The 23,949-nt window shown below is 41.1% G+C and overlaps 1 protein-coding gene across 3 annotated transcripts in view; it reads left to right on the forward strand.

Annotated features, from left to right (window-relative positions):
• LOC147032257 (uncharacterized) overlaps positions 1–23,949 on the forward strand; it is a 99,514-nt gene that overhangs the window by 47,192 nt on the left and 28,373 nt on the right. For 2 of the 3 annotated variants that reach the window (XM_085869681.1, XM_085869682.1), the window contains exon 3: positions 15,631–15,773. In XM_085869681.1, the coding sequence (XP_085725807.1) occupies positions 15,631–15,773 (143 nt within the window). Of the gene's footprint in view, positions 1–5,048; positions 5,231–15,630; positions 15,774–23,949 lie in introns of all 3 variants that reach the window. The other variant, XM_085869683.1, reaches the window with a different exon arrangement.

Genomic DNA, 23,949 nt, shown 5'->3' on the forward strand with positions numbered 1-23,949 from the left:
TGCTGAGATGGAAACAGCCAAAATGCTGTTCAACCAACTAGAGGAGCTCATTACATGGAGCTCGATGAAATTTAGGCTAAAGAAGAGTAGGAGTCTGTGTTTGAGAAAAGGAAAAGTGAATGAGATTGACTTTGCCGTAGCAGACAATAGGATCCTTACATTGAGAGAGTAGCTTGTCAGGAGACTGAAAAAATGGTATGCACTAACAGTAATGGATAGATGTCATGGAACCCGGGTGCAGAGGCAACTCGGGGAAGGCTTGTCTGTAATTGATGGCTGTGGGCTGTCAGGTAGGTGTAATATGTGGTGCAATGTACCAATTTCGGTTGTTTCCCTTTCTCTTATGCCTGGTGTTGGTTTAATGGTAAGGGTGGTGGGCTTTGGATCCGAGGGTCCTGAGTTGAAATCCCACTCGGCTGTTGAATTAATATCAAGTGGGGTTAACTCGGCCTGTCATCCTTCCGAGGTCAGCAAAATGAGTGCCAGCTTGCTGGTATATTGTGTCGGAGTGGCGACCCGTCCAGGATTGTGCCCAATAACCAAGGAGACTGCTTAAGCAGCACCAACGCTCTGCACAGAGTATGGTCCCAATCTCCTCCTCCTCTCCTTTCTCTGGTGGCACCTACAAAATGTATGAGATTGCACCAACAAGAGTCGAAAGGAAGGAGAGTATGGATAATTAGTAAATTCAAAAATGGCTGGGTTTGCCAAAAATGTAAGCTGGTTTGGTTTTTCCAGCAAAAACATGACGATATAGCTCTCATTTAGGTCATTCGTCGAATAATATAAGATTAGTAAAGCCAGATTCTATTTGATGCCTCAATATTCAACAGATCCAGTGATCTGTGAACTCGAGCTGGAGTTATGAGTGAGAACTAAGTAGAACATTCAGGCAGGAGTTGGTTGAACTTGCTGAGAATAGACTGCAAATTAAGGAAATCATTTGAGCAGGACAGCAAAATAGGAAAGAATTTAATTGGATAGAACAGAAGTGGTGGCACAGGTGAGTGCAAGTAAGAGATGATGGATGGTTATGAAGGGTATCCAATAGATCAAAGAGGAAAGAAGGACAGTTCAAGCTGAAGAGGGTGACAAACCGAAGTTGAGGGATGTTAAGAGGGCAGCATGCATTTTGACATCAGGTACAGATGGGCTGCGAGACAGACACAGATTTGGATAGGGCAATGAAGTTCCCATCTCGCATTGCAGTCACCCAACAAATACCTGATTTGATTATCTGGTCTGATGTGATGAGAAGGGTTATTCTTGTTGAGCTGTGATGGTAGAAAAGATGATGGTTTGGGGTTGGGTATGATCTGAGATGGTGGTGAATAGCTATCTTGAAGACCTGGAGGGAAGAACGAGATTGAAGGCAATGTGGAAGTTGGTTCCAAAGTCCAGAAAAAAAGAGGAATGAATGAGTGGTTAGTCATGACCCTAGGTTTAGGTAGTTTCACAAGAAGGAGGTTAATGGTGGACCATGTGCACCCAGCAGAAACCTGGAGGGAAGGAGGTAGGGGACAGAACATGGAAAAGGCAGATGGTGCTTGATGAGAAAGGAGGCAGGAGAAGACATTTAGACCACTGACCTGTCTGCAATGTGACTGCAACATGCTCAAAGGCTCAGTTTCATCCCATACCAGGAGATTGCAATGGTTTTGAAGGCTACAGTTTCCACCGTGTCAAGCTGAAAAGTGTGTAAGGCAGGGGTGCCAGCCCAAAGGGTAATGAAGTACATACTCCTTCAAGCTGCAGATGAATGCCTAATAGGTAGATAAAAGTTCACATGTGTGAAGGAAAGACTTTTCAAAATAGAGGATGCCCAGTCAGTGGCTGACTTTGGAAGCCAACTTAAATATATGGTTTGCCCAAGAAAGATAATGTCTGATCTGATGGTGAGGCCAAACTGTTTAAGTGACTGAACTTCTTCAAGAGGATTGTTGAGTAAGTAGATGGGAGGGTTTGCCAGATTATCTTTTCAATTAGTTTTTTTAAAAGTGTGAGATTTGTCAGGATTTAAATTGCAAGTGTAGGACCAGATTGTGGTTCCACCAATCTCTGCAGGGAGAGAGAGAGACAGACAGATGGACACAGAGACAGATGGAGGCATCTGCCTCCCTCTGTCTGCTATGTGAAGGTTGATGGCTGCTGCAGCAGAGAGTGGAGTCATCAGCAGAGATATAGAGGATTTTTTCAGTCGGTGACTTCTGATGAAAATATAAAATCGGACTGGGGCCAAGAGACTGCTTTGATGCACTCCAGCCTTGACAAGTAGAGGAAATGAGAGGATCCCTTTGAGAGCCAGTCACATTGGCTATGAGAGTGCAATAAGTCATAGCAAATAGGTGCTCCAGGTGGCAAAATGACTTTCATCAGTTCAGTTAAAATTAGAACAGTGGAGGATAACAAATGTTTGAAGGGCTGTTTCCTATGTACAGACTGGGATGCATTTTTCAACTCCTGTGAGGTCACCAAGTAATTTACTGAGACTATCACTGATTACGTGAAGTTCTGTGAGAACCTTGTGACCACAGAGAAAACCATACACGTGTTTCCCAACACCAAATCTTGGGTTACCACTGAAGTGAAGGCTTATTTGATCAAGAAGAAACCTGCATTCCTGCAGAAGAATGACTGCACCCTCAGGGTGTCTATGGAAGAACAGCACTCTGTCATCGCCAACCGTAAACAGTTTTGCAGGGATAACATTGAAGAACAACTTTATGATGGTGATGCTTGTAACGTTTGGAGGGGACTCAGAAATATGATGGGCATGAACGAGAAGGTGAAGGATGGCATATTGCCCATTCATGTTCCTGATTTCAAATTTGTGGATGAATTGAGAGACTTTAACGCTACATTTGATGTTCCAGGGAACTGAATAAAATGTGAAATTGTCTGTGAGGATCTAGATGCTCAAGCGTGCGACATTCCCATAATTCGTGAATCCAATGTCATGAAGTGCTTATTATTAAAGATAACTTTCATGATCTTAATAACTCAACAAAATAAACTTTATTTTATGTTCTTAATATGCAGGAAAATAAGCCTGGTGTTTGCTTCACAGTTAAGGTGGCTGGATTAAGATCTTATGGTTTTAAGTTTGCGTCTGTTGTTCCGTTAAATAACACCAGATGGGTTGATTCAGCCTGCCATCCTTCTGAGGTCGGCAAAATGAGTACCGGCTTACTTGAAACAGTGGGAACTGCATCAGCAGCACAGCTGTGCTCTGAGCAATGATGCAAACAGCAGCAACAGGCTGCAAACAAAATAATAATACAGGAAAATATTACTATATCTTATGTTCTTAAAAACCCTTTTATTCATGAAAATAAATCGCACAAAAACAATGCACAAAGGCGTTAATTGAGGATACAGTTTGGAGAAATTTAAAAGTTGAAGTCACGAACCCTATTTTCCCCATTATCCCCCAAGTTTGCACATCGCGGATTTGCGGTTCACGGTGATTTTTGAAGAACGTAACCCCGCAAATGGCAAGGCCTTCCTGCATGTATTTAACAATTTGCAGGGTATCGTGTTCTCTGAACTCTCTAGTTTATTATCTGTTGATTTCTTGTCAGCATTTAACACTATGCAACCATTTGCCTGTCTGAAAGTGTTGAGTGGCCTGTGCCTGAACCCCCATATACACTGGGTGGAAAAGTTTTACTAGACTGTCCTCAGCAGTTGAAGGCAAATGGTAGTTTATTGACGTTATCAATCTTGAATACTGGTGCACCACAAGGCAGTGTGTTATCACCTTTACTGTTCAATCTGAACACCAATGATGGATGAGTGGCTCTCAAATAAGTGTGTGTGTTTATTAAGTACTCGGATGATACCACCATTGTTGGCTGTCTTTCTGATCAATCGTCCATTGCATTGCACTTCGATGAGATTTACACATTCAACAAGTGATGTGGGATTCACCTAACTGAGTGACACTGTGAGATACATACAGAATGAGACTTTTATCTTACTCTGAATGTTTGCAAAACTAAAGAGATGATTTGGGGTTTTGAAAAAGTCACAATCATGAACTTGTTACCATGGACAAGGGCAAGGGGGGCAGAATTTATTTGAGGGCAAGAAATAAAATAATACGAACATATCCTTCCTTTATTACAGCGTGTGCGCTGTATACAATTGCACTGAGTTTGAAATGTCCCCAGTGTCCCACCTCCCCCCCCCCTCCCACGTGCCTCAAGTGAGCCAATGACGGCCGTCCGGTAGCGACGGAAATGGCGACAATTGACGGAAATATCCGAGTATTTCAATGGAAATTTGTGAAACTAATGTGTTATATATGTGAAAACCATTGAATTTATTGCTTGACGGAAAAAAAAAACAAGAAACGCTCCCCCCTCATGTACGGATGAACGAAAGACGTCATTTCCGCCCACCATGGCATTTTTCGCTGAAAACTAAGTTCTTCTTCTGCCATCATTCTCTTTAATATTAGCCATAAACGAGTTTTTTGTCATGCATTCGTAGTTGAAATTTACTTACAATTATGACAGATATTGGTGGCAAAGTGATAAGTGGTTCTTTCAACCAGGGACATCTTGATTTATTTTCATAACTTTGTACTGTACATTCAAAATATGCAAAAATTAAATATGCTTAAATTCAAAATGTGTTCGTCTATATTTTATATAATAACAATATAACTAATAGTATGTAGTTGGTGTAACCACTATGTTTCAATGTTTTGCTCAACAAATATTTTAGCTTTGCTTTCATCTTTTCATCAGCAAAGCTTACATTTTACTTACCATTTGTTTGTCTGTACATTAACTTTATGATTCTTATTTTTTTACATCATTCTTTTGCGGCCCCCTGCCACGATGTATCGAACGATTTTATTCCTTCTGTTATATATATAAAGGTGCTTATCACAATAATAACAAGATTTTTACATTTCAAATATTAAGTACGCTTTTTAATTGTTTTACAACTGAAAAGCATAAATTGCATATTTTAACATTAGTGTACTCATTTGCTTCACCACATGCACTGTATTGAAGGATTTCACTTGTTGGTTTAAGGTGGAAGATAAATATCTGGAGATAAACAACAAGTTACAAATCCAAGAAGAAACCGAGGCCACAAATCAAACTAAAATGAAGCAGAGGAATTCAACATAGATCATGACTCACAGTCAAAACGGAAGAGCTGCAGTTGCTGTTTCAAACCAAGAGGTCCAAAAAAGTGTTCACGTCCACGTGTGGTAAGATTATTTTAATTAATCCCGATGCTGAGAATTATCAGTAATATCACTTGGTTGTAGTGTACTGCAAAGCACGACTGGTATTGCTATCCTACATAACTCTATGGCAGCTGTAGGCTTGTCAGGAAGAGTCATTCACTGCCAGGACACGTGCGGTGTATTGTCGCAGCAAAAATTAATCAAGTACAGGACAAATTAGAATCGGCGAATCCGTTTGAGGAAATCTCAAGGTCCGCCTCGTAAAAACTCCGAAAGACTTGCGAGGCCAAAATTATTGGCTGTTAAAGGACATGATCGATCTTAGAAACCTTGTACACTCCCTGTTAGTTCAGCAATGTCATCAGACCTCTTCGGGTGTTCATGTGATAAGGCATTTTCTGCTGCCACTTCCCTTCATGGCAAAAAGGCAGGAGGTGAAATTGCCCCAGCCGTCTCTGCCTGGAACTATAAATGGTGAAAAGGTGGAAATTGGGAACAAATTCAAATCGCTGGGAACTATTATTGATAACGCGCTAACTTTTGATGAAAATACTAATGCCGTGTATTAAAGAAATCAATGCAAAGATTGTATCTTCACAAGAAGTTTAATTCAATTTGACGTTAGCTCTTGCATGATGTCGATGTTAACTAATTAATTTCTGATCAGTGTTTGGTCATTTAATTTTATTTCTTGGTGTAGTTATCTAAATGTGGGGAATAAGTCAAGACTGCGAAAGGTCATTACACTGGCATTTAAAGTGGATAGACATTCAACCAGTATGGAGTCGCTATATTTGTGAGCACTGGAAAGGGAGACAATATATGTGTAGTGCCTTCAGAAAGTATTCACCCGCTTTGACTTTGTCACATTTTGTTGTGTTACATCCTGAATTTAAAATGGATTAAATGTAAAAATTTTTGTCACCGATCTACACAAAATACCCCATCATTACAAAGTGAACACACGTTTTTAGAAAATTTTACCACTTGAATGTTAGCTTGTTAACTGGTTGCTGGGTGCCACAGGGTAATAACCCTTGCTAGTCCAGTTTTAATTTTCTTCCCACACCTTCCCTCCTTTCCTCTGTCTAATATAAAAATAAGGGTTGGATAGCTCAAAGGTGATACGTGATGCATCTAGGCCAAAAGTGTGCCTATATATATATATATATATATATATATATATATATATATATATATATATATATATATATATATATATATATATATATATATATATATATATATATCCATATGAATTTTTTCAAGTTTTTGTTTGTTCATTTGCGTGTTTGCGTGTTTGTATGTTTGTATGTTATTCTTTCCTGGCTGAACCAGAGTACATCGAGGCCCCAAATTTTGGATGTAGGTACTTCAGAATCTGAGCAAGATTTTAAGCTACAGTCCCCCACCTAAACAAACCCCTCTCGCCCTCTCGCCCTCTCGCCCTCTCGCCCTCTCGCCCTCTCGCCCTCTCGCCCTCTCGCCCTCTCGCCCTCTCCCGCTCTCCCGCTCTCCCGCTCTCCCGCTCTCCCGCTCTCCCGCTCTCTCCCGCTCTCTCCCGCTCTCTCGCGCTCTCCCGCGCTCTCCCGCGCTCTCCCGCGCTCTCTCGCTCTCTCTCGCTCTCCCTCGCTCTCTCTCTCTCGCTCTCTCTCTCGCTCTCTCTCTCTCGCTCTCTCTCGCTCTCTCTCGCTCTCTCTCGCTCTCTCTCTCTCGCTCTCTCTCTCTCTCGCTCTCTCGGAAATTCCCTGTACATGTATGTTTGTATAGGTCTGAAAATCATTTGAAAAATGAAACGGCTGGGCCAGTCTCCACTAAATTTTGAAAACGTGCAGGGAGTATCCACGGTCAGGGCATGGACATAACCCATCCCCCCCCCACAAGGAGCTTCACAGGATATAAAACTACAGAGGGGTTCTGGCACATGTTGTGCATTGAAAATGTTGAAATCTTACAAATAAATTCGTTTGTGTGTGTTTTTTGTGCATTTGCTTGTCACTCTTTCATGGCCAAAACCACCACCGGGAAAACTCACGCAGCCAGGCAGCGCCGGGAACCCCCCCCCCAACCACTCCAGGATCTCCACCCCCCCCCCCGTCCCCCGGGGGCATTGCTGGGGATTCCCTACTTGTCTCTAATTTATATGTAAAGTTTTGTTTTCTGTCTTTTTTTTCCACATGTGTGTCGTGTAGTGCCACCTGGTGGTAAGCAGTATTACAAATCATCATCTTATCGAAATCGCCAAACTCACAATTCTGGCACCCAATAACCACACTCGAAATGTTGCCTATCCAGAGGCACTGCATTAGTCATTATTGTGTAGTATTGGCTTATTGTGTTGTATTATTGCCTGTTTTGCCTGTTATTTTATATTAAATATTGTATATATTGTATTAATCATGACATTAAAAACCTCGTTATAGGAGAGGGTATTGCATTTGGTTCCGTTTGTTTGTTGGGTAGTCGATCTATCTACCCTTATTGTCAGGTTTTCCGTCGTTATATCCGTTTGTCTGTCCAGGCCAGTACTCCGTTAATCGTAGGCTGATTTTGATGAAACTCTGGTGGTACGTTCATACCATGACCCAGTTGTGCACGTTTGAGAACCGTTGCTATGGGCCTTTGAAATTTTTGATATTTGAAAATATCGGAATTCAAAAATCATTCACTATGATAGTTTGTGGGCAACACATTCAGCCTCCTTGACAAAAAAAATTCAGCCCGCTCCCATAAAAACTGTCGGAGAAGATAGACTTTGAATGAACCCTGGTCAAAAAAAACAAAAAAAACGAAGTTCGTTATATCTCAGAGACTATGAGTCAGATGTACATGAAACTGGTATGGTAGGTTCATGGTATGTCCTAGTTATGTGTGAGAAAGAACCGTTGCTATGGATGCTTTTGTTGGCTAGTAACGGCTGAAAAACGACTAAATTCGACTTGATCGACGACCCATGTCCGCCTACCGGCTTGTCTATTTGTGTGTTTGTTTGTCCGCACAGAATGTGAATGTGTATGAATTACATTAGACCCTTAAGAACCCTAAGATCCGCAAAACCCGTTGGAGCCTTTGGAACCCTAAGAACCTTTGAGACCCTTTATAATCAATCCTAAGACTATTTAAGACCCTTTCAATCCTGAAGACCCCTGCGATACTTTTGAACCCTAACACCCTTTAAGACCCTTAAGACCATTTCGACCCGTAACACCCATGAAGACCCTGTGGACCCCATACACCCTGTTTAAATGCTTTGGAACCCGATGCCTGGTGTTGGGTTAATGGTTAGGGTGGTGGGCTTGGGATCCTAGGATCCTGAGTTCAAATCCCACTCGGCTGTTGAATTAATACGAGGTGGGGTTGACAGCCTGTCATCCTTCTGAGGTCGGCAAAATGAGTACCAGCTTTCTGGTATCCTGCGTCGGAATGGTGACCCATCCAGGATTATGCCCAATAAGCAAGGAGACTGCTTTGGCAGCACCAATGCTCTGCACAGAGTTTGGTCCCAATAGATGGATGGAACCCTAAAGATGCTTCGACTCCTTTCTACCCCCTAGACCTTCACACCTTTCAGACCTTTTAGGACCCTTTAGACACCTTCAGACAATTCCGACCATTTAGACCTTATATTACACCCTTTAGAGTTTCGATCCCTTTGACCTTTTAAGACCCTTTAGACACTTTTTGACCATTTTGACCCATTTAGACCTTTTCAGACCTTTCCACCTTCAGAGTTTGTTTTTGTTTCACCTTTACAACTTTTCAGACCTTTGACCTCTACACATTTATGAGACCATTTAGAACTTTAATTTGCATTGGACGACCTTTCATTATTACATCCTTCCATTTATTTGCCACACAAAATATGCCATGCAAAACAAGTCCTGCTGAGGGTCTGCAATCTATGATTTCCCTTTCTTGTTATTATAGTATTTCCTGCAAAGTTATATGTGATGAATAAATTTGAATTATACATACTACCTGGCTCTCTTTTTCGAAACTCTAAACTCACATTGATGTGAAGAAACATTCAAACCCAAAATCTATGGGGATAGTCGGACTGCAGCAGCATGCAATTTCTTAAAAACAAGTGGTCGTGGATAAATGTAAAGTTAAGATGTTAAGCAAGTTAAACTAGAAGGGCACTTGGTAGAGCACATACCTCCACCACACAATGCCTGATCCACAAGAACATATCGGGTCCAATAAATACGTTTTTGAAATATCATGCTGTACAGTACGATATTGTTGGGGGCCGGTGGTCCGGTGGCGAGAACGACCACTAGGTGGGGGAAGTTACTTCATCTCCCACCAGACTCCCGGAATTGTAGGCCGTCGCTCACGGATAACTCCGTGATGTGGCGGGTCACTTAACCGACCGTGGACGCCAATACCTCAACCGCGTAGCGTTGGGTCTTCCTGCCAGGTGTAATCAGTTTACCTAATTAACCACGCGGTTTCGACGACCGGAGAACCACGCCCTCGGTACACCTTGCCCGAACCGGATCACTCTACCAACTACCAACTCCGGGTCGGATATAGCCGAGTGGAACTGCCAAGGACGTACTAGCGAGAATGAACAGATTATCGGGGATAAAGACCCGGCTAAACTTAGATCCGAACCATGCTGGACCAATGAAGGAAAAGACAAAAACGAACTGGGAACATTGCTACAATAATTTATTTACACTAAGTGAGGAAATTCATGTGGTACAGGAACAGGTTTATTGGTGTGTTATGCAGATGACAGAAGAGAGATGTAGTGCGACAATTTTACAGCAACTTACAAAAGAGGACACAGAGCAGACTTGTCGCCTGAATAATAGAGACAAGAATTACAGTAATTCTAAAACTTAAAGTTTTTACTTAATGGACAGGCGCCACACACTCAGACACACACTCGGCCAAAATAAACCCAGTTGAATGGCAAAGGACTTTTGCAGCTTGGGGGGGGGGGGGGTAGCTGAGGTCGCAGTTCTTTCGGTACCTGAACATTCCGAGGGAAGGGGTGCTCCGTGGTGCGACACCCGACAGAGGTCGTGCAGTTCGGCCCACAGCAGCACGTGTGGAGACCGTGTCTGCGAAGGAGCCCGCGTGGAGAGCGCGGAGTCGCAGGTATGAACAGGGCTGCAGACAGGAGCAGGACCTGACCGAGGCCTGGTTGAGGTCTTTTCAGCCCTCTCACTACCAACCAACGAACGAACGAACAAACTTTCAAATCCAACCAGCGAACCTCTTCCTCCCTCAACCAACAACGAACTCTCAGACTCTCTCACTCTACTCTGAGGATGGTGTCGTAATTTATAGATCCCCAAGGTCGGGGAGGGGCCTTGGTGAAGCCGACGTCATCGTCCGTCCTGATTGGACAGGGCCTTCATGGGGTCCGCCCTTTATGGGCGGAGTTTCGGCCAGGCCGGAAAAGCCTGGCCACTCCACGCGTGTCTGGACCCATGAAGAAGGAATTGGAACGTTTGGGGAAGCCGAGGAACTGGAACAGCGAACGCGAAGATTTTGCCTCGAGAAACAAGCCTCCAGAGACAACAGATGGACAATGGTGCGCTGTGGCCAACGAACCGAGGGCTGCAAGTGCTATGGTACCATGGATAATAATGGAGGGGATATAATGATTTCTTAATCCAACTTAAAAAAACATTGCAACGCACCCACTTTGCTTTCCCACTACACACAAGGGAGGGATCTATCTACACATATACTTAATGGAATAACTAACTTCAGGACAACTGTATGTTTGTATGCATACGGTTCCTAGAACCGTGACAATATCGTTTTTGGCCTGTCTCTCAATGGTGAAGAATCACTTTAAAAATTCTTGTAGTCGGATCTGGATTCAGATCTTCACCAAAATCGAATCAATTTGGCGTGGTCAAACACCCAACATGTCCACCAAGTTACATCCGAATTCGTCCACAACTTTTTGAGACATCGTGTTATATATTAGTTTATCTCGATCTCTCAATGGTGAAGAATCGCTTAAAAATTCTAGTAGTCTGATCCACATCCGGATATTCACCAAAGTCTAAAAAGTTCGTTCTTTGCCACACACCGAACCTGTCCACAAAATTTCTTCTGGGTCCGTCCACAACTTTTTTGAGATATCCTGCGCACAAACAAACAAACAAATGAAATTGCTCGTTGAGCAAGGAATTGCCGGAATAACTTTGTCATATCTCCATGATCTCTGAAAAAACAAACACCTGGGAATCAATTTGGGTCTTATAAGTCGATCGTGCTACTGTTTAATGAGTTATAGCACTTAGTTTGGTCATGATCGTAACTTTGAAGTCAATCGGAATTGAAATGGCATTTTTATCGCAATTTGAAAGTTTTGACCCGACCCCCCCTGACATTCGACCCCCCCCCCCGACATTCAACCCCCGACCACTAAGAAGGGTGTTGGTGTGACACCCAAATGAGACATATGTTTGGATGCAGAATTGGAAGATGCACATTTTGGATTTGGTTTGAAGTCGATACGACCATTCTAGCGGACGTTATTGCGAAAATAAAAATTTCGGTTTTCAGTGACCTTGACCTTTGACCTTTGACCGAGATTCACCAAAAACGACAAGTGTCGAAGTTGGACCATGACCGAGGGCTGTACCCAGTTTGGTCATGATTGCTGAAACGGTGTGGCTGCTACAGGGTAACCAAACACACAAACAAACAAACAGACAGACAGACGCACAGAATGACACACACAACCGACCAACATAATTGCCGAAATCCGGAGGATTCCGGCAATTAACAAACAAACAGAAAGAGAGAGGTTAAAATATAACCTCCTTTACCTTCGGTGGCAGAGGTAACAACAGACAACAGTCATTGTACGTTTACTTCTGCAAGATGTTCCTTGATGGGGAATAAGGGATATCAGAATATTACACATATAACAGACAAAATGGAAGGATTATTCTCTTTCCCTCACCCACATTATTTTCTTCTCGATTAGATTCGGGTTTTCTCCCCTTCCTTTCCTTTTCTCAATTTAAATTTTATTCACACCCTTCCTAAAGGCCCTGTCACACCTTGACGTTTAAGCCAGCATATGGTAAGGTATCAAAATGTATGTAAAACGCTGGCGTACGCTGAACTATTGATGTTTTTTTTTTCCAGTTTTGGACGTATTCATAAGGAGTTGGACATATGCATAATGTATAAGCAACGTACACAGAACGTTTCGATAACATACAGATAACTTATATCAACGAATGCTGAGCATGTTGTCGGCGTTCACAACTTATGCCCAACGATAGTCTAACTTATGCATAGCGCGGCAGCGTATCGCCGACGATCACGTGGCGTAGCCTATTAAAAGGCTGCGGCTCGATGATTCAAATCATAACCACACTAGACATCGAAGTGTCAAGCCGCTGTCACACCTTGACGTTTTAGCCAGCGTATGCTGACGTATGAAAAATTTGCCGAATACGTTATGGGTAAGTTTTGTATACGTTAAGAGCACGCTGAAGCACGCTGGCATACGTCGTAGTACGCAGAGTACGTCGACAAATTTTCAGCATGTTGAAAATTTTTCGACATATCCAGCGTATGACGCACACGTTCCGCATACGCTGGCATAAGTTGTAGGCACGTTACGCAATCGTTGACACACGTCGACACACGTTACTTGTAAGTTACTCGTAAGTCAAAACACGTCGAGGTAATGGTTAGCGTACCCGAAACTTATTTCTAACCTATGAGTAACGTGCTTTGAACCTATGTTCATCAAATATGATGTATTTGACGTCTTCCGGATGACCACAGAACTTACTGAATGTGTTTCTAACTTACAGCTACCGTATAATGGCGTATTGGCAGCGTTTAGGGGAATTGGTATATAAAAATGGGGTTCACACAGGAGGAACCCGTCAGTGTTCCAGACTCCATGATTTTTTTTTTCAGCATGACGGTGATGTTGACACTTCGATTTCTAGTGCGGTTATGATTTAAATCGTTGAGCGGCAGCCTATTAATTACATTATATTATAACCGCACTAGAAATCGAAGTGTCAACATTACCGCCATGCCGAAAAAAAACAAAAAAAAACATGGAGTCTGGAACACTGACACTAAACATTACCTCGACGTGTTTCGACTAATGAGTAACTTACAAGTAACGTGTGTCAACGATCGTGTAAAGTGCCTACAACTTATGGCCAGCGTATGCGGAGCGTGTGAGTCATACGCTGGCATACGTTGAAAAATTTCAAGCATGTTAAAATTTCTCTACTGCTCAGCGTACTACAACGTATGCCAGCGTACTACGACGTACTCGACGTGTGCCAGCGTTTTAGACAAATTTTTCATACGCCAGCTAAATCGTCAAGGTGTGACAGGGCCTTCACTTTGATGCAATGAATTGTACTGAATAAGTGAAAAAAAATTTCAGCAGCTTCAACTTAAAAAATTGTCATTTATCCCCAGTTTTCCAGGAGCTAATTCTCCAATGACAGAACCTGTTTTTAATTCATCACCTTCCATTCTCCCCGTTCACACTTCTGACCTCTAATTCCCTCTCTAACCCTGTTCATACCGTCTGTTTATGTATCCCCCCTACCTTTGTTTCTACCCTTTACAAAAGTAAGGGCACGTCACTTTAATATCCGTGAGCAATCACTTGCTTGTTAAAGTACCTTTTGAAGTGTACGTCATTGTGTGCTGCTACGCTGGCAAAAGTATGAAGTCCGACCCAAATTTATGGCTCTGGTGGAGGAAACACTGCATCAGTGGCACAACTACTGCCCAGTAATGATGCAAACCAGCAGCCAGGTGATGCATGTGCATGCATGAATGAACATTTTTTTTCATTCTATACTTCCTTGGACAGTCCCTCATATAATATGTTCTTTCGGAGGTGATACGTTATGATGATGGTTGATTGTCAATTTTGCAAAAGACAAATACATAGGTTGGGCACTCATCTTTTTATGAGAGAGATGCAATTGTTCAATAAACCTGTTTGTTGAAAAGTATATAAATGTTTGCTTTCTTGTGGAAATATAATTTTTTTTCTCCAATCTGAGCATTTAGCCAATGATGCTCGGTTACTTGTATATTGAAAATAAATATAAAAAATTTGACTTCTCTTGAACTATTGTTGGGGTAACTCGTTCATGGAACATTTTGAAAACACCACATAAGAGCCTTTGGTGTTATTGTTACTTTCAATGCAATAGCTTTGGTATCATTGCGATAGCTCACCTATTCTTCACAAAAGACATCCTGGGAACTTAAACATCCACCATCATGTTACTTAATGTCCTTCCAATGGATGGCACACACCTTGATGTATCACCCTGAATGCGAAACACCAGCATGACAGCTCGGTCGAGATTCGAAACCAGGTTGGATTGCTTAAAGCGCTATCCTGCCAGCCCAAGCAGGAATCCATCCATCCATCCATCCATTGGGACCATCTTCTTTGCGGAGCGTTGGTGCTGCCTAAGCAGTCTCCTTGGCTATTGGACACAATCCTGGACGGGTCGTCACTCCGACACAGGATACCAGCATGCTGGCACTCATTTTGCCGACCTCGGAAGGATGACAGGCCGAGTTCACCACACCTGGTATTAATTCAACAGCTTAGCAGGATTTGAACCCGGGACCCTAGGATCGCAAGCCCGCCAAAGCAGGAATATATTTATTCAAAGGAAACAAACTGAATTTAAAAGAGACTCAAACTCTGTCCCTCAGCTCTGCTGTTGGTGTATCTCTTCCCACCTCCTACTTCTCTCTTTCTCCTGTTCTTTTTGTTCAGTTACATCCTGATCCATTCTGTATTCTATTTCCTCCATGATCCTCGGCAATGAATACAAAATAACTTCAAGTTATTGCTTGGTAGCCAATGAGGGACTCCCACAGACAAACCGAAGACGACTGGTCCCCTTACATAAAATCTGGGACATTAACAGTTTCAATGACTGATAATGACTGGGTGTTTATTCATAAAACGATTTGAAGTTGAACTTTCGATAATCATTATATATTATTGAGCTTTAACTGAAGGTTATCCTATGAAACAGTTTTAAACTCTTGTCTTTTTTTGTCTCTTTAAATCTGGCAGTTATAAGGACAACTAATGTTTATGAGATGATGTGGGGTTCTTAATATCCAAAAGTGAGCATATCGAGTTTCATAATACCCCTTTGAAGGATAATGACTATAACACATATGTCTTGCCTGTGCATCACCTGGACAGAAGTTTATATGTATTTGAGTTGATATGACTTTAACTAGGTTTGCCTGTTTGGCATTCCCTTCTGAAACCATGGCTCCATGGTCCGAGGTTCAATTCCATAATTATAAGTGTAAATAAATAAATAAAAATTTTAAAAAATGCAGCAATGCCTTTTAATGAAGCAGAATCGTGTATATAATGGCTTTTCGGATCATGTTTTAAACAGATGTCACAGGAACTCCCATCGGAATGGATGTTGGGACATGCCAGTCTCCATCTGGTCATGCTACAGATCGGCTTGTCGGGCCTGCGACGCGTCCAGGCCAAATCAAACCCATGACCATGCTGGAGGTGTTACGATCCCGCCTGGTGAGCTTACTCTATAGTTTGTCTGAGAACCACCAGTGTTATCTTACAGACGACGACGACTCACTTTTTACACATAAATTGTTCAATTTGTCTTTGCTTTCATGGATAATTATCTGTGATTGTGCAAACAAGGTCAATGATCCATGTTCACAACCTCTGTGCAGAAAAAGGTTACTTTTTATAGCATCACAAAGTTAAAAAAAACAAAGAAATACGAAGAACCTCAGACAAAGACAGTGCCATTTGTCTCACCATGTCTTTGCTACCACCCAGTTTGCGTCCTTCCTGCATTTTGCATACTTTGACTTGTGAGAAAGGACAGAGAGGAAAGAGAATTGCTCACAAACAAAAGGAACCACATTTACATCACACATTTTGGAGGGAACAAACAAACATTCAAAGTGAGCTGATGGGGGAAGGAAGTAAGGCGAGGAAACAATGGCCTTTGTCCTTGTATGTCTGCATAGCGTTGTTGCAAATTATCCCCAAAATGTGTTTCTGCTGCAAGGAGGAAATGACCCGTAAAATGACTCGTCATGAATGTTCACTTACATGTACACGTTCTTCAACACGCACGTAGGAAAACAAATTTGTGCTTTAGTTTAAAAGTACCAATAATTCACATCCATTAAAGAGGTAATAAAATGGGAAAACCAAATAGATCAGCCATAGTCATCTGCTCTTCATCCCCAGAAACTTTTCCTATAATTGTAATTATATTAAGTTGTAAGTTTGTTTTAAATTAGTTTGAGTCATTTAATTGAGTTGTGGAGAGTTTGTTTTTCAATGCAATGTGCCCATAATAAACTTCTGTAAAATAGTTTATGCAAAAAGCTACAGAAAAGAAGCTCGGAGTAAACTATCAGAAGCAAGGAGTAAACTATCATGAAACAAAACAGATATAAATGGGGCAAAGATTGAGCTCTCGGTCAATAAAGTTTGAAATAACAATGAACATGGTATTTCATCAAAACTTGAGAGTTACAGGGTTTATCAGTAACTCTGTGGCCCAAACAATGTTGAAAAATATAATAAGTGTGATTGTTTAAAATGGTAAAGCTATTGTAAAAGGACTACATATACAATGAAAGCTTTTTGCTAGGCCATCAATTTCATCATCATCATCCATCATCCATCATTCATCATCCCTCTCCGAGACAACAGACTTCCTCCCAGTCTCCTGCTCACTTCATTTTTTTTATTCCTATGTAGTTCTCAATCGCATTTCTCCATATTTTGCGTAGTCTGTCTTTGCTTATGTGTTCAGCCCAATGCCATTTGTTCTTCTTAACTCTTTCTACCACTTTGATCACCTCTATCTTTCCCCTTATTGATCCATTCCTTTTTCCGCCTTTGATTGTGAATCCAAGCATTCATATTTCCATGGCATGCTGGATTGTTCTCATCTTCTGAGTCATGTTTGTTGTTTAAAGCTATGTTTTTGAGCAACAAGACATAACTGGTGGGATGCACTGGTTGAATAAATTATTTTCAGACAAATTAGAATGGTGCTCTTCATTAACATTAGCTTAATTTACCAGACTCCACCCTAATTTAATTATCTGTTTAATTTCTTTTACCTCTGACACCGAAGGTGGACGAAAGTTATGTTTTCACATTATAAACACACCGATGAGGATGATGTCATTTGTCCTAGAAAAGCAGATTCATTAACGTGTTTAATGTATATTAAATAAACATATTCATATTCATTAACACACTGTGTTGCAGTGTTTCTGTCTCCGATTTCCTTCTGTATTTGATGTTAATTCAATGTTTCCTTGGTCTTTGTTGGAGTAATACTTGGGTCCTATATTGGGACATTTTGCATCAAGTTAAATTCCAACATTAACAGTAAATCTACTGCTATTTCTGCAATTCGGACATCATCGGCAAACCGTGGATGGTTAAGACATTCACAATTTTTGTTTGTACCACGTCACTTTCGTCAATGTAATCTCTAGAAAACTTCAATCAATGCAGCGATGAATAATTTTTGTGAAATTATATATCTCTGGCCCCCATCCTTCTATTTTGATATTTTCACGATCTCGATAAAGTTTCATTGTTCACCTCTGCCATCGAAGATGGATGGAGGTTACTGTTTTCACCCCTTTCTGTTTGTTTGTTTGTTTGTTTGTTTGTGAACAGTATTACGGAAAAACTCCTCGACGGATTTCGACGAAACTTGGTGGGGGGATTAAGTATGGTCCAAGGATCATGCCCTTAGATGTTGGACTTGGTCCAAAATCCAATATGGCCGCTACGGCGGCCATTTTGAAAAAAGATTTGAATTTTTTTTTGCATTTCTACATGTTTTAAGTGATTTCCAACCCAAAAAAATTTTGTTAGAGAAAAAAAATTTTTGCAACTTTTTTTTCAAAAAAATTTCGATTTTTTTTTTTTTGGGCATTTCTACATGCATGTCAATCTGGTTTAGTTTATTCAATCGTGGTTCAGTAGAGTCTGATCCGTTTTGACCTACAATGAATAGGATATCAGGTTCACTTAAGTGACCCAGCAGTATTGGCGGCGGAGGTTTTGCACTCTACCGAGAGCTCCCCCTCTAGTTTCAGCTGTTTTCGTAGATTTGCTGTAGAAGTTTGATGTATCTTCCATCAATACCTTGTCTTCTTAGTGCATTCAAGACTGCTTTGCTGCATAAAGGGTAAAATGCCTTCTCATCGTCAATTAGAACAGCACACTGTGGAGTGCATCTCTCCATCAGGCCGAAAAGTTTACGTTTTGTATCCCAGTGATAGGCCGGATCTGCATCCGAACCTTAACAAACTCCAACAAGCTTGTTATTGTCACCTAACCAATTTATCCACCTTGTTTTGTCATAACTCTTCCACAACTTTTTGAAATATCATGCTGTGCTTTATATTGTTTTGCCGCATTTTTCAATTGTGAAGATTCACTTTAATATTTTCAAATTATAGTATCTGGATCGGATGTGGATCATCACCAAATTAATATCGATTCGTCCTCATCACACATACAACCTGTTCACCAAGTTTCGTCCGAATCAGTCCATAACTTTTTGAGATTATATCATGTTGTATATCTTTTTTTATCCCTATCACTCAATAGAGAAGAATTACATTAAAAATCCTTGGTTCCAGATCTTCAACAAAAGCTAAGACATGTCTTTGTCACGCACTCAACCTATCCACCAAGTTTTGTCCAAATCCATCCATTACTTTTTGAGATATCTTACTCACAAACAGACAGACAAACAAACAGACATACAGACAAACATGGTAAAAACATAACCTCTGTCCACCTTCGGTGGAGTAGTTAATAAAACCGATGCACAATGGCAGGTTGAATTCCATTGTCTTCTCATGGGTGAGTTCTCTCATGACATTGGCATGGTCTGTTGTACTGTATCCTTTCAAAAGCCTGCCTGTTCTCTAAGTGGTGAAATCCAGTAAGTTTGTTAACCTGTTTGGAAGTACTTTGGTGCAAACATTTAATGCAAACTTGCAAACATTTAATGAAAAATTTACTTGTTGAAGGGTACTGTTTTTCAAAGCAAGTTTGGTGTCCTTTTTTAACAGTACAAGGACAATGGTGTTGTTCCAATCCTCGACTACACTTTTTTATATTGTAGGTATCATGTACTGTACATAACATAACTACAATTATTGTACATAGTTATGTCCCCTCCTTCTTTCATATGAGCAACAATTAGGTTGTCCATGTCAGAGGGCAGATTCAAGTTATGCTGATATTACTTCTGTTTGTTTTGTTCTGTTTTTTGCCTTTTGTTTTTTTTTTATTTTAATTAGAATCACCTTTAAGAGTGCGATAAGTTGTTCGTTGATTGCTGTTTTAGTCGTTACCCCACGCACATATGAAGCGAAAAGCAGGGTTAAGCAACTGGTTCAAATCCATCCGTCCTGTCTTATCATTTTATGATCATCAATTTTTGATCAAGGAACAACTTACTTAAATCGTATGTTACATTTTAAAAACAAATCGGAACATAAGTCTACCGGAACATACTGTATTTTGTTCCAAACATGAAACTTGCAGTTTTTAACCCTTTGAACCTGAGCTCCTTTGACTTTCGGCTCCCCCACCCTGGGCTCCCTGGAGAACTAAAATGGCTGCCAGTCTACCAGTCGGCGATCTTTGCTCAGATCACAAAATAAAGTGAAAAGCACGTGTACGCCATCATGTAGTGTGCTTTAGCCAAGTTTGAACAAAATAAGACCATGTATGTCTGAGAAATGGTTGGGGACACTTTTAAGTAGCAAAATGGCCTCCAGTCAGCCATCTTGAATCTGATCTCGGAAAAAAAAATGACATGCATATGTAAGCCATCATTCCTTATCTGGGAGCCAAGTTTGAACAACATTGGTAAATGCATGTCCGAGAAATGGTTGGGGACGTGTTCAACGTCGGATTTTTTACAATTAAAATGACCGCCAGTCAGCCACCTTGTCGAAAAGCAATGTCTTGTAAATGTAAGCCATCATTCTTTAACTGTGAGCCAAGTTGGAACAATATTGGTAAATGCTTGTCCAATAAATGGGAGAGAACGTGTTCAACATCAGGTTTTATGCAATTAAAATGGCTGCCAGTCGGCCATCTTGGATCTGATGTCGAGAAAAAAAATGGTGTGCACATGCATACATACCATCATGTGTTGTCTTTTTCCTAGTATGAATAAAATCAGTCCATAAATGTCAGATATGGTTGCGCACGCACGCACGCACGCACGGACACGAAAATCAAGACCAAATCCATAAGCTCCTGTTTCAGACCAAGTCCAAAGTGGGTTAAAAATCTGGCCACTCGGGTAAATGGAGGTTTGAATAGCGGCTGGTAAAACGGCCGTTTGGGTTCAAACGGTTAGGGACGTCATAAAAGACATAAACAACAGACACGTAGAACTAATTTAGCATGTTAGATGGGGTGATTTTATTTATATAATGTCGTTAAACCTGTATTAAAGTTGAACAAGTCTAGAGACTGCGATGGTTCACGAGCAATGTACACGGTTCGCCTTTTGTATTTTTTAACCTTCGAGGGGACGCCACGGGCAAACTGGCGGGAATCAGGAAAAACGTAAATAATGAAAGTTGTAGTTCTCGAGGAGCACTACTTGCATACCAACTTTCATTCGAAACAGTTGAAAACCCGAGAAGCTCGATGCCCAATTTATTGATTTTTTTTTAGCATTTTCTAAGTTCGTGACCTTGTGACCTTGACCTTGGGACGAAAATGAAAAATCGAGCTGTGTGGGGCTATGCAGGTGCCATTGGGCTAACCAAATACCGAAACCCCTGTCAGATTCGACAAACCCCCTCGGAGAAGATGTAACTTGAAATCGGCTACCCCCTAAAAACACGTGTTTTTTTGGGCGTGGCTCCGCCTATAATGGGCGCAGCATGCCCATTCTCAGGAAAACACAACTAGATCATGATATAAACCCCCCACCCAAATTTTATCAGCATCGTATCAAAACCCACGGAGCTATACTCAAGACAGACAGACAGACACACACACACACCCATAATGAATATCGTGGTCGCTGGCGCTCGTGAACCAATTATATACTTTACCATTGTAGAACACAGATCACCTTCATAATACTTCCAAAACCATGCTAGATATCAACATATAGGATGAGAGGGTGTGGCACGTGAGAGGATCAGGGTGAAGAAGATGCTGATTGACATTGTGTTCTATTGTGATCAAATAAATCCTCCATCTCCAACACTGCGGCTCAAGCTTGTGTTATTACAGTGTATCTGCTATAGTAGCACTAACCTTCCGAATTTGTTTTTTCAACAATCTTTAAAATCATTATTTTATTAAAATTGAAGTGTTATACTTGAACACTGCGTGAGGTAGGCATGGGGTGTGTTCAGCTACCAAGCAGCTAGCTAGCACTTGCCGAGCCAGCCGTTCCTTATCAACGGTGCTTAAGCCACATTCCTTGCTTGAGTGCTTAAGCCACTTGGCGAGCACTCTACAAGAAACGTGCTAACTGAATACACCCCTGCTGTTGGCTTAACAGGTGAGGTGGCTGACTTAAGATCTTGTGGTCCCGAGTTTGAGCCCCTTTTGTGACGTTAAATAACACCAGGTGGGTTGATGCAGCTAGTCATTTTTCTGAGGTTGGCAAAATGAGCACCAGCTTACTTGAAACGGGGGGGGGGGGGGGAGAACAGCATCAGCAGCGCAACCGCCGCTCAGAGCAATGATGAAACGAGCAGCCACAGGCTGCATTCGAAATAATAATAATAATATTGTGTGGGGTATCGTGTTCTATGAACTCTCCAGTTAATGAAATAATTTGCATAGAATTATGTATAGAATTAGCTACACTCCAGCTTCCATCATCATTCATCTTGCAAACTTCGCGTTTGTATTTTTCTTGATGGTATCCTCTGTTAAATAAGTGTTGTACCATCTGTAAAGCCATTCCTTAGTTACAAATTTTTTTTCTCTAATTCTGAGTTACGATTATTCTTCCTGGTTCTTTTTTACTTCCACTTTGTTTCATTGAACTTCTCTTATCTGTAAGTGTGTTAGTTTGTGGTGATGGTAAAATAGTTTCCTTTATGGACACATTTCCTAACCATTAAAATTTAATTTGGAACTCCATTGTGCATCTGTCTTTTTCTTGTGCAAGGCTTTCTGTGTCTATGTTGATCATCCTTCTCCCGAAATCTTTATATCGGCAGTGCTCAGTACAGCTGTTCATCTTATTTGATGATCTCTTCCTGCTTTGAACTGACTTGGAATGACGCATCTTGTGGCGTGTATTTTTTAATCGGTGATTATATGGCTGGTCTATTACATCTTTGTTTCTCCATGAGAATTTCCCTTGTACATTCTTGCAAATCTTTCTTCTTCAAGGAAGTGCTTATTATGACATCATGCTTTTTGCCTACAATCCATCCATTGGGACCGTACTCTGTGCAGAGCGTTGGTGCAGCCTCAGCAGTCTCCTTGGCTATTGCACATAATCCTGGATGGGTCGCCACTCCGACACAGGATACCAGCATGCTGGCACTCATTTTGCCGACCTTGGAAGGATGACAGGCAGAGTCAACCCCACCCTGGTATTAATTCAACAGCTGAGGGGGATTTGAACTCAGGATCCTCGGATCCCAAGCCCACCACCCTAACCATTAAGCCAACACCAGGCATGCACATTTGAATGGGCATCCATTTTGACTTTGCCATCCATACATATGGATTACTATCATACTCCATGATAATTTTGGAATCTTTAATGATGCCCTTTGCTGTTCTAGGTGATGTGCATTTTTTTTTTTTTTATGTTTTCAATTTTTTTTTTTCAATAAGAAATCCAACTCTACAAACACTGGGATTCTTTGTTTCCTTGGTGAGAAAAAAATGTACACACTTCTAAACATTAGGCAGTTTTCACCTTTGTTTGCACTTCATATGCACTTTAATGCTCAATTTTTTTTTTGTTCTTTGTTACTCCTTCCAGTTTGTGTTGATGAGCTTCTGCAAACAATCTTGCATTGTAGGTAGGTGTATGGAATATATTTAAGCAGATTGGTTTAACCAAGAAATTCTTCACATCCTTTGGGCTTTCACCTATCAAACTAGGGCTAAAGTTTGGAGTTCTGGGGCTGCTGTTGACTGAAGGCTGTGAAATTGGGTGTACTGTCATGTTTACAGGGTTTTTTTTCCTTACTCAATATGTTGGCCAGGAAGGTTTGTGATGGACTGTTCTTTGTCTTGCTCCTTATCTTTGACCTTTGTCGAGCTTGGGGGGGGGGGGGCGTGCCAGAAAGTTGCACTTCTGCTGGCTTAGCTTTCAGGATAATTATAGCATGCAAGCCCTTCCACCACATTAAGGTGGTAGTCTTTTGGAAAGAAGATTTCTCACCACCCTCATCTAATTTGATAAATAAGAACTCTTATGACAGGGTTGTTGATGGGTCTTCTATGTTGGTGCCACTGCTGGATTTTCTTCATCCTAAAAGGAAATCGATATACAGGTATGTTTAATTTGGGTTGGACTATTTGGCATTTCAATCTGAGCCCAATTATCTGATGATGCTTTCATGAAAAATTCAAATTTTAATATTATTTTAATTTTTCTTTATTTTCTGCCAATGGTCTTGACCTCAATGTGATTTCCATGCATTGTGGAACCTCATTTATGAACCTTCCA

This window comes from Eptatretus burgeri, chromosome 2 (genome assembly GCF_056783735.1).
Source record: "Eptatretus burgeri isolate ZD-2024b chromosome 2, Ebu_testis_v1, whole genome shotgun sequence".
NCBI classification, from domain to species: domain Eukaryota; kingdom Metazoa; phylum Chordata; class Myxini; order Myxiniformes; family Myxinidae; genus Eptatretus; species Eptatretus burgeri.